At 36.4% G+C, this 12,047-nt stretch overlaps 1 protein-coding gene across 1 annotated transcript in view; it reads left to right on the top strand.

The window, feature by feature from the left end:
• ADGRA3 (adhesion G protein-coupled receptor A3) overlaps positions 1 to 12,047 on the top strand; it is a 53,640-nt gene that overhangs the window by 5,898 nt on the left and 35,695 nt on the right. The window contains exon 2 of the mRNA XM_015624911.2: positions 8,824 to 8,895. Within this exon, the coding sequence (XP_015480397.1) occupies positions 8,824 to 8,895 (72 nt within the window). The remainder of the gene's footprint in view (positions 1 to 8,823; positions 8,896 to 12,047) is intronic.

Below are 12,047 nucleotides of genomic sequence, written 5' to 3' on the forward strand. Positions count from 1 at the left end.
GTTTTTTGTAGTGAGATAATGAGTTTTAAATTTATTTTTAAAAATTATATTACCTATTAAAGATCTGTGTTTCTAGTCTTTACATAGTAAATAGCTGAGAATTTTATTTTCCCCTTATATTCACTGTTTGGGTGTTTAGCAGTGAAAACTGCAGTATCTTGTTGCTCTAGAGTGCTAGAGAGTGTATCCATATTAATTACTGTTTATGTGGCTCACTGTGCTGTGGCCTCTCCTTGTGCACTGCCACAGGGCATGTCCAGTGGTGCCGTCCAGGGCTGTCCTACCCATCTCCAGGCTGCCCTGGAGCGAGTCAGATGGCAATGCAGTGCAGTGCTTTTAGCTCCTCAGGGAGCAGACCACCTGCTTTGGTTGTGTGTGTGATCCAAGCTTGGCAGCCAGTTTTGGCTGGGCTGCAGAGTTGTTGCTTCTGGAGTAGGACCTTGACCTTTTTGGTAGGATAAACCGAGAGCTTTTGGCGGGGGGTGGAACACAAACATAATGAATTCAGACTGATTAAAGATGTAAAGGTGTTTAAGAAATAGGCATCTTAATTCCACAGTTCTGTTCACACTGGACAGTGTGTTCTAGGATTCATCCAGATTCCAGGTGACTGAGGGCTATGCTCTCTTCAGGTGTTTTGTCTAAGAGTACAGTCTGTGCCCTCTGCTACTTCAATATAAGGAAAGGTGCTTTGAGGTAGGAGGAGGGAAGTTACAGTCTAGATACAGGGTGAGTAAACTCGGGAAGATTGGATTAAGAGGCAGAAGCTGTTGCTGGGAGTTCGGATGGAAGTGTGGGTTTCTTTGAATAGATATGTTAGTTATGGAGGTATGAAACCAGAAGGCTTAAGAGGGAATGAAGGCAGAGCAAATAAGGTACTGTAGGCTTAGTGTTATCAGGCTTGATGTGATATGAGCAAGATTCTTGGAAATTTGGCAACTATTCCCAGAGTAGGGGGGATTAATCATCACTAAAGGCAGGATTAACGTCTTATGCAAGTAAGAAAAGATGGGTCGTATAAGGAATGGTGGTGGTAAAACACAGTCTAGGAAGGTTCTTCTGGTGTCCACATAACATGCTGTTTTCCATCTGAACTGTTCCTGTCAGATACAGGAACTCCTTATTAGTTCCTCCATGTTGTTTTACTTTGAAACTTAGTATCAGGCAGAGTTTTTGCAAGTTACGCTTAGGTTTCTTAAAAGTGTCAGACATTCCGGACAAGTATTCCAATACTTGAATTGTTGTTTTAGGATAACAGCCTCTGGTGTTAACAGGAATTTAAAGCAATTCTCAGATCTATGTGCTTTGTGGGCTCACTGATGTTTCTGTGGGTTGTGGTGACCTGACTTACGGCTGTGTGCTGGAGCTCCCCTTCAACCCTCTCTTCCTGCTTCTCATGCAGGGATGATGAGATGCAAGGACTGAGGAGAGAAGATTTCACCCTCTGAGTGGGGAATGTTGCATCAGCATCCAGCTGTTGGTAAAACTGTAGCCTAAACTGGAGCTGGTGTGTTCATACCTTCACCTCCCAGTCTATAGCTGTGTGGATGTTTGTGGGTTTTTTCCCTCCCCTCCCTGGCTGCAGTACTAGCATTTGTCTGGCTCCATGCCTAGTCAGTTCTGGGAGCTAAACTATCCAAAAACTGTTTACTTCTGTAGGATTAGGATATAAATTTTTGTAAATGTATCTTTGTGTGCCAACAGCTGACAGGAAATGCTTTTTAACATGTCTAGACAGAGCACTTTCTAGAGAGCAGCTACACCTGATAGGAAGTGTGAATACGTGTGAGACTGGGTGTGATAGTCTGTGCTCTAATTAGTACTACTATGATATGACACAGAAAATTTATTATTTTATTTGCCATAGCAGCTAAAGTTAGGAGTGGCTGGTAAGGCATCCGTGTGCAGTGGTTTGTGTGAAGCAAGTTACTTTCTTGCATGCATGTTTTTTCAGGTCAACTTGCACTGAAGTGCAAATCAGTGGGAATCCTAAAAAGTATACAGCTGGTGGCTAAGTGGGAAAATCAGGAGGGAGCAGAAAATAGTAAAAAAGACAGTTATTACAGGAAAAGTTAATCATGATATCTTAAAATAACGCAGGTGCTACAGATGTAACTGGGGGGGAGAGAACTTGGAGGAAGCTTCCTAGAACTGTCACAGGGGTTAGACTTCCAGTGCTTTTTATTTGCTTTAGAAATGGCAACACAGAGTTAGTGTTGGAAGAAATCAGGTCTAGCTATGTCCCCTGAATTTTATCTTTGGTAGGCTTTTGAACCTGGGATAAGAATAAGAAAGAAAGAAAAGTTTGGTTGGTAATTTTGTAAATTCACAAGAATTTATTTTGAAATTAGTATGATTTTCAACAACACTGCTTTTCATTCTAGCATTCTATTTTGTCCTCAGTTCTGTTATTTTCTAAGGTGATTTTTATTTAGTATTTTTACATAGAAAACTTGCTGTGTTGCTCCAGTGATTGGCACTGTATTTCACTAGAAATAATTTCTGTCTTTAAGAGCAGTTTTTTTTTAATGAAAAGAAATAAATAAAGCATGTTGCCACGTACTGAATATCAAGAAAAATATTCTTTAATGGCACTGCATAGTGAGCATCGCTGCTTGAATGATCATGGGATTGTATAGGAAAAATAAAGATTCCTCATTAGATTATATAAATTTAGCACATTATAAGTTAAAAATGGAGCAGTATAAATAGACACAGTTTTAATTCTGTAATTTCATTACTTCTGAGAGGTTTAGTTTACAATTTTAATATTGTTTAATATGCATAAAAATGAAATATCGCAGAAAATCTTTTATCTGTTGCAAACTCGTATTTTGCAAATGTTTCATTGCTAAGCTTCCTTAATTATAATTTTTTTGTTGAATTGGAAAATACTTTCTCCTTTTGTTAGAGTTTTGGAAGGATTCATAGTTCTTTTTATGTATAAAGCTTAAGGAGTATTTCCATTTCAGAGTTACTTTTAAGCAAGTACTGCTTGTGTAGACCTTTTAGTCTAGGTTTCTAGGTTTCTTGCCCTTTGGCAAGTAACTCACTAGAAGGCAAAATACTTACTGTTGAAAAATACTGGGTTTATATACTTGTTAAATCACAGTTTCTACAAAATAAACTTCGAGAAATGTATTTCTTATTCCATGTTCAAGACTTTCAGCAGAAAGCATTTTCTTGGTTGTTTGCAGATGGTTATTTTAATCTGACTTACGCTGGTGACCACTTTCCCAGTTCTTAGAGTATGCAGTCACCATGAATTGCTCTGATTTATTGTATATTTCCTGGCACTCCCTTTGAGTCTTTTAAAATGTGTTTTGTGGAAGTTACTTCAGCGTTCAGCCAACAGTTACACTGGTGCACTGGCTTCATACCGGCTTCTTGGTGGCCATTTTGACTATTCAATAATAGTGTTAACGGATATGTGTGTTTTTCAATAATACCCTCTGGATCAGGATTCATTTGTGATGTTAGGAGATGCATTTTGAATTACTGTCTAGTTGAATCCTGTCCTAGTGATAGTTGTTTTATAGCTGACAAGCCAGAATTGTTTCACAGAACAAAACTTTTTCTACATAGTGCTTATTATTCTAATGGCAAAAATGAATCCAGCCATGATTTTTCCCCCCCTCTTTTATGAGAAGGAAAAGTTAATACATTATCTGTTGCTAAGACTTCTCATAGTACAAAGGACAGACTTTGGGTTTGACTGCATTTATGTTTTGCATGCTGGGAATCTACTGCTAAAGGTCTCGCCATTAAGCTGAGAGTCATAGCTGAATTTCTTCGCAGTTTTGCCAAAGTCATCTGCCAGTTTATGGAGAAAAATGGAAAATGGGCTTTCTGATCCAAGCTATATTTAACAAAGAAACATTTCGGCAATGTTCTTGGAATAGGTGAAAAGCTGGGGAGAGTTGGGGGGGGTTTGAGGGGGTTGGTACATTTCTTTTCTTGAGGTACATTGTTTCAGATCATCTCTTGGTCTCTCTACAGCTATTCTGCTCGGAGGAAGAGGGAAATGCTTTCTTATAAGGTGACTTGAGATGTCCGTAATTCTTTCTAGAACCTACTTTTCAGCTGCTTGTTCTTCCAGGATTTTTTTGTGTTAATTTCCATGGCCGTATTTTTTAATACAGGAAGTATCACTGCCTGTGTTAGTTCCAGTTTTATTTTCTGGTAAATAAGTATTGGACATGCAAAATGCTTTTGTTCCAATCAGGCGTTGATTATTTAAAGAAAAGAAAATAAAAATCTCACATGGAGCTCATAGGAAGTAGAAGAGCAATGGTGATACTGGGCTGTGGAAACCCCTTCATGAAATCTTCAGTGACATCATTTATGTTTCAAAGTCATTTGTTAGAGTAGAATAAGATGGGGATAAGTGCAGTTTTCATCTCAATGGTAGCTCTACAGTTTTGTCTTTAAGCTCCTTAATAATAGAAAAGTTAGCATATTTTCAGAATTACTTGCCTCTTTGGAAAAATTACAGTCTTAAGCTAGTAACTTAAAATTATTATTGATCACAAATAATATCCTCTGCCTAAGTGGTACATAATAGTCCATCATTTCATTGTATATTAATGCACAGAAACTGTGAAAGTGACAATAAAACATCTACTTTGAGGTGAATGCTTTATTATGTTTTTTCTTCTTGTGCCACATCTCTTAATACTTCAAATAATGTATGGACTATATATTAATAGCAAGTTTTAAACTGCATTTTTTTAAGATTACACAACATTTTTGGGTGATGAAGTGTTTTAGGTTATATGGAGTGTTGTAAAATCTATCATTTATTGTATTAAACCTTTATGGTTGAGCAACTAACAGGCTCTGCAGAGAAAATACTAAATCAGTCTGACTGTAATTTGTAAATCACACTCAAGAGAGAAATTTACCTTGTACCCAGATATTCAAAGGGCTCTACGTTAGGCCTGTTACTTTATAGGCAATGTCAGAAACTTTTTTTTTTTCTTACAGAACTGTTATTTTTATTTAGTTTAAATTTAGTTCAGTCAGTTATAGCTACTTTTGAAGTGTTTCCAGCTCCATTTTGAATAACTTTTTTTTTTTGGAAAAAATATGGGTATATCAATAAATCTTAAGATAAAGTAAATTGTAACTAAGATGCAAGTTAATTTCTGTGCTGCCAAGGATTGTAATTTGCTTGCTTGTGTTGACTTGTGAACGTCATGGGTTTTTTTTCCATAATTTCTACAGAAGTCTGGAATTGGTAGGAATTTTTTGTTGTTGTTGCTTTTGCACCTTATGTTCAGTTTGCATTAACTATTAATGATTTTTTATAAGCTACTTCATTTACTTCCATATATATTATTACTATTTTTCTTCATGCATACATTTCTGAATTGTATGGGAGGATGTTGAAGTAAAGATGTGCTTTATTTGGTTTACTGAATGTATCCAGTACCTACCATTTTTTGCAAATAATACTATTTAGGTTGAAACACTTTTCTCTTTGAATAGAAGGGGAGGTAGTTTCAAAGACTTTAGGATGTGTAATTTTAAAGCTTCAGGTTAATTTTTACAATTTTTATGGGCATTCCAATTTGTAGATGATGCTTTTCATTATTACCACCAAACTTGCACTCTTGCAAATGTGTATACTGGTTTTGTGTTAAATGTTGTGCCATTCTTGATGAAAAGATTCATTGTTGTACACGTACATTTTTTAAGAGTACCTGGGATTCCTTGGTTTCTACATATGTTTTTAAAAAACCACACTGTTTAATTTGTTTGTTTAGGTTATCACAGCTGCAGCCAAGGGAAATTTTTCCTTATTTTCTTCCCTTGAGATAGCTTAATGTATTGGACTAGAGAACTGTATTTTCACAAGAGGAAATGCTCTTCACTGTACTCAAGTAGATGTTGCAGGCATTATAGCAATACAGTAGCAATTTCTCAGTATACTTTTAAGTATTTTTCTCCTTTTCCACGGTTCCTGTGATCAGTCTTCACCTGGTATTATCTGACTGTGTAGGATACTAGGTTGATCACACTTGTGTGGTTGACTTAGAAATAAATCTCCTGGGAGATGCCCTGGGCAAATGTGTAGTTTAACTTTTGCAGCTTGTGGAGCAGTGGGTACCAGGGATGACTTGAGATGAGCTGTAGAAATACATTGTATGATTGGAAGATGAGAAGAAGGAGTGGAATCTCCTCAATTTAGCATCAGAACTTGCTACCTTTGTTGAATGATTTAAGGTTAACTTCAATAATTTTCAAACCTTCCTACCACCAGGTTGGAAATGAAAGGATTTTCAAACATTTTGTTCAGCTGTCTTTGTGTATGTGAAATAAGAGAGATTGAGTCAGAGCCAGAACTTTTAGATAAAAAATGCCTGCTCTGTATTTGTCTAAACTACAGAGACTTGAGGTAATCTTTGAGAAACGTGGAGAAGAAAACTACATAGTGTAATATATGGTTGTGTCAAAATGATATTGTTTTCATAGATTGCTGTATCTGTATTTTAGTTTTATCTTATTCACTGTGTGTTTTGAAGTATTAATTCTTGTCATAACATAGTAAATATTATGCACTGGAGGAAAGAGGAGGATGTGTGTGTGTGTTTGTGTTTGGTTTATGGCTGTTGTAAAGGACATTTAAAAGATGTAGTGGACTGGAAAAAAATCTCATAGAGGCAGAAGTAGTTATCCAGCCTGAAGATGTAATTGGTGTAAGTGAAGAAGTGTGGGGACATATTGGAAATGAAGGATGCATTTGATGGAGGATCTGTCTGAAATTGAAGTGACTATAGCTGAAGTTGTAGAACAATCTGACAGAGTGAATAAATTTCAAGGCTAAGATGGTGTGACTGAAGAGCTTTTAGAAAAACTTGGGGATGAAATTTCTGAAATCTTGCTTAGAATGAACATGATTCTTGGGGACTGGAGGATAGCACATGCTCATTTTTGTAAGTGCAGCACCATCTGCATGGTTCCAAGTCTGATGTTTGTGTTGAAAAATCAATAGAATTTATAATAAATATAGTGGATACCTGGATAAAGGTACCGTGGAAAATTTACATCTTCTGTAATGAGAAGCTCTTCCCCACAGTCGTTTGGAGTTCTTCAGAATCAGCAAAATATTTACAAGGTTGGTCCAGGTGTTTGAATGAAACATGCTTTTCTAAAAGGTGTGTCTGTCCCTTGCCAAAGGCATTTGATGAAAAAAGTATGTCAGCCTTAAATGGAAGATCATCAGATCAGCAGCTGACTTGCTAAAGGATAAGAAGCAGGTGTGGAAGTAAATCCTTCTCGGTGGAGTGGAGTCATAGAGACCTGTAATGCGCAACTTATTTCCTAATGACCTGTAAAACAGCGTGAGTAAGGGGTTGACATTGTTGAGTGAGTGGATTGATGTAATAAGGATAAAGTGAAAAAATTTGGAAGAAGTTTGTAAAAGTAATTGGGCAATAAAATGGCAGCAGCAGCAGCATTGCAAAAAAAAAAAAAGAGTAAAAAAATGAACAGTGTACTGGGGACAAAACAGCTTCTGTCTTATGTAAGATGATGAGCACTGAGCTGACCAGAAATCTTAGATTCTTACAACAGTTGATCAGGGCAGATTATATGATAGGAATTGCTAGGGAAATTGTGGGAAACAGAACATCATTATTCCAGTATGTAGACTTGTGACTTGCCTGTGTGTATTTCAGTTCTGGTGGTCTTACCTCACAATTTGTTTAGTGTAATAAAGCTGGAAAGAACTCAGAAATTATTAAGGTGGCACAAATGGCTTTTGTGTAAAGAATAATTTAGTAAAACAAGGATTTTACATATGAAAAGAGACATTAGGTACAAAACATGACAGTTTTGTATGTAATTGCACATTGTAAAAAGATGGTAAGTGATTGATTACTGCGTGTTTCACTGTTTAGAAGTGGGGAACATTAAATAAAGCTGGCAGGAGGTGTTTTCAAATCAAGTGAAATGAAGTATAACGCTCCATTTTTTATGGAATGGAGCGTTATACTGTGAACACTTGCAAAAAGGAGTATTGCAGATGCCAAAATTCAAAAGGAAAATTGATTTTCTTTTCTTTTCTTTTTAGTCCAACAGAGAACTATGTGGTTGTATAGAAAGCAGGTCCTTCTAAGTAAGCAAATATCAGGTCTACGTAGAATTTCCTACCTCGAGAATAATTGGCATCTGCTGTGATCTGTGCAGATGGCTGTGATTAGAGGATAGGGTGCTTGGCAAGATAGGCCTGATCCAGTTATTTCAGTAGAAGAAGGAATTCGTGGTTTTGTTGTCCTTTAAGAGAAGGGAGGATAGATAAGTGCTTGCTCAGCATATTGGCAAATGTTTTAAAAGGATTGCATTGAGGAATAGGATGAATGTGTGGAGGATGGCTGGGAGAGGTAGTACAGTCTGGGAGAAGTGTGTGTGGCTAAAAAGAAGAGCACAGGAAATGGGAAGCAGGCAAAAGATGCTGCTTGGTTTGGCAAACCAAAGTGGCTACAGAAGAATGTTTAATGTACTAACTGGTTCTTTAATACTTCATTTCTACTACACCACTTCTGGGGTCTTATTGGGGTAGTCCTAGGTGGGTGGACTTCCTTTCAGATGTCATATATGTAAGCTTCTATGGTACTTAAAACAGATGACATACAAAACCTTCTTTTTCTCCTTCATAATAGTTAAGTAGTGCTGCTGCATGCACCTCAAGACATTGAGCTAGGCACTGTAGTTTGATACACAGGCTGTTAAAAAGAGTTACAAAAGAAGTGTAAGCTGCAGAAAAATATTTTGTTACCAGCCTTATAATACGTTGTTCTTGATTGGTTTTGTTTACAGGATTTTGAGTAACAATAAAATAACAGAGTTGAAGAATGGTTCCTTCTCTGGATTACACCTTCTAGAAAGATTGTAAGTACTTCTTGAAAATCTATTTTCATTTTAAAGACTAAGTGATACACTGTTTCATTAATAATTCTGAGTACAGAATATCTTAAATAAAGGATCTGTTCTTTATTTCAATGTATTTTTTTGGGATTGAAGAGTTAACGTAGCTAGGTGTTCTCTTAATATGAATGAATGAATTATTCAATGGCATGTAACAACAAATAAGGAATAATCTCACCTGCAGGTGAGAGGGCAGTTTCAGTGGAAGGTTTACTAGAATGCTGTGATGGCTGAATTTACTTCCTTGGTTGTTTCATTATGCAGACACTGTTGTAAAGAAAATGACTTCTTTAATTTCTTAAGTGTCAAACCATTTGTTGAACAGTTGCAAGTGTATTTGCAGGTGAAGTAGATATATTAGAGCCCCTAAGAGAGAGTGGATTTATTAAAGATGTGTTGTTGACATTTACTTTAAGAGTGTTACTGCTTACTTCACAGCTTTGGTATATGCTGAATGTACAGGGGGTGGGAGTGAGTCTGATGGGAGTAACTTCTTGGATAACTTTTGCTTCCCATTTTCGCTTTCCCTTACAGATGATGCATTGCCTGTGAGATAAGAAGCAGCATTGTAGCTTCTCTTACAGTCAGCTTTTTTTCCATCTGGTAGAAGGTCAGGATTGGCAGGTTGCTCTACCTGGGAGGAAGCATAAACTTTAGAGATAAGGATTTTTCTAGGCCATTTGACTGGGAAAGCAGCCAGTTTCATAATCATCTCACAGCATCTAGGAAGAGTTCCAAACGACTTCTGGCTTCAGGGGATTAAAAGTATTTTATTCTCCCTCTAAAACTCAAAGGCTCCAATCCCAGTCACCTGACCTAAATAAATTCAAACACTTCTACCATTCCCTCTCCCACATACCAGAAGAAAGCATCTTTTCACTGGCAGTGAGCTTTATTGTAGAAGTAAGTTGCTGTGCCAAAGAAGCAAGGTTATCAGCAGTGATGGCATTTGCTTAGGTAATAAAGGCATCTGCTGATGGTTGTTATTTGTTGGAACTCATTACAATTTTCAGACAGGAAATACTTGAAACTTTAGTTAGTTTGAGATAATGATTTAAGTTTTCTTCATGAATCCAAATCCTAAGTTTCTTTAAAATCATAAGAATGCATCTTTCTTCCATTTAACTACTGTCATTTGTGAGGGTTTTATAGGTTGTTTTAATATATTCTTTCATGAAAAGGGAAAGAAAGCAGCAAGGCTGGCATCATGTTTTGAGCATTTTAAATGAGCTGGGGTAGCAGTATTTTAGAGGGTATGGTAGTCTCATCAGAATGAGAACACTCTCCATTGTGCACTGTTGCAGGAGTTAGTGCATCAACAAAAGATTAATAATGGCCAGGTGTCTTCATTAGAAATGGAGGGATACCTAGTATGCTACACTAATTCTTAATGATATTTTTTTTTTTTTTTCCCCTTTTGTACATGCAAGATTTGTTTGAAAGCCATAGATACTTAACCATAGTAAAAGTAAATTTTTCCTCTTCAAATGTTTTATGACTGTGGACAGAAACTACTATTGTAATGAAAATAGTTTTTCAGACTTAAATATTTAATCAGTAGTAAAAGGAAAAACAGTTGAAAGTCACAGTAACTATTTTAAACATTCACATTATGTTAAGTAGATTCAAATTATTTTCCTGATGTTCATTATGATATCTCATGCCTTGAAAATTGCATTTTTCTGACATTTTTAAATTTTTTTTGTCTTACTACTCATGCTTCCCCTTGTTTCCTTATGAGTGTTTTTTGCTTTGTAGATAAGTTCATTTCCCCACATTTAAGAGATTAAATGGAGATAACAGAAATAAATTCTTAGTATTTAAATAGTTAATTCAGACAGTATGATTGTCACTACTGCTTACTATAGGAAAGATCGTGTATGCATTTCATGTTTGTTTGTTCATTCCTTGTGATGTTACACTTGACAAGAAAAACATTTGCCATTTCATCTTAGTGGTTTTCAGGTAGAGATTATGTATGTGTTGATATATTTAAATTAAAGCCTTTAGAACAATAAATCAGAGGAATATGTCAGGAACATGTATCCGCATAATAATTGATTGACTTTTAATCAATACTGACAGCTTTATAATTCATCTGTTGACAAACTAAAATTTTTTTCTCCTGTTTAATTCTTGAAAATTTTAATGAAAATGTAAATATTTTTAAATGGTTTCTGTCATTTTATTAATTTTTTGGGTAAATTTGGGGACATTGCATCTTCAGCTAGCAACTTGTTGTACTTCAGGTTATCATTTTACTCAAACATGTTATCACTTCATCTCATCTACATATGATAATTCTTTTCTGTTACTATTGAAAGGGGTATAGTTTTGGGGCATACAGTACAATAAGGAAGTGCATTAAAAATGGTGGCCCAAGATAGCCATAATAAGTCATCATTTTAATAAGTAATAATATTTACATATATGTTAATTTATGATAATGTGATTTTGCTAATGAATTATTTTGTAAAGAGGGTGATAAATTTACCAAAATAAAAGTTTAATTTTACTGGAAAGTGAAATGTAGGTTAATTAGAGTAGAAAATGACTATGCTATGTCTACATCTACTCTTGCACGGAAATAAAGTATGCAAATAAGAGTAATCAGGTCAAAGATTTTTAACTGTGTTAAGTGGTAATAAAAATGTCTGTACAAAAAGATGCTAAGTATTTTAGTCTACATTATGTATTCATATTCATTTGAAATTCAAGAAAGGCAAGTGCAAAGGATCCTGCACCAGGGGAAGAGTAACTCCACAGGCTGCGGAGCAGCTCTGTGGAGAAGGACCTGGGAGTCCTGGTGGACACCAAGTGTCCATGAGCCCCCAGTGCCCTTGTGGCCAAGAGGGCCAATGGTACCCTGGGCTGCATTAGGGAGAGCACTGACAGCAGGTCAAGGGAGGTGGTCCTGCCCCTCTACTCAGCCCTGGTGAGGGGCATCTGGAGTGCTGTGTCCAGTTCTGGGCTCCTCAGTAAAGAGACATGGAGCTCCTGGAGCAGGTGCAGTGGAGGGTGACAAAGATGATGAAGGGACTGGAGCATCTCTGTTACAAGGACAGGCTGAGGGAGCTGAGCCTCAAGAAGACACAAATGAAAGGGGAGCTCACCAA

This window comes from Parus major, chromosome 4 (assembly GCF_001522545.3).
Source record: "Parus major isolate Abel chromosome 4, Parus_major1.1, whole genome shotgun sequence".
Taxonomy (NCBI): Eukaryota; Metazoa; Chordata; class Aves; order Passeriformes; family Paridae; genus Parus; species Parus major.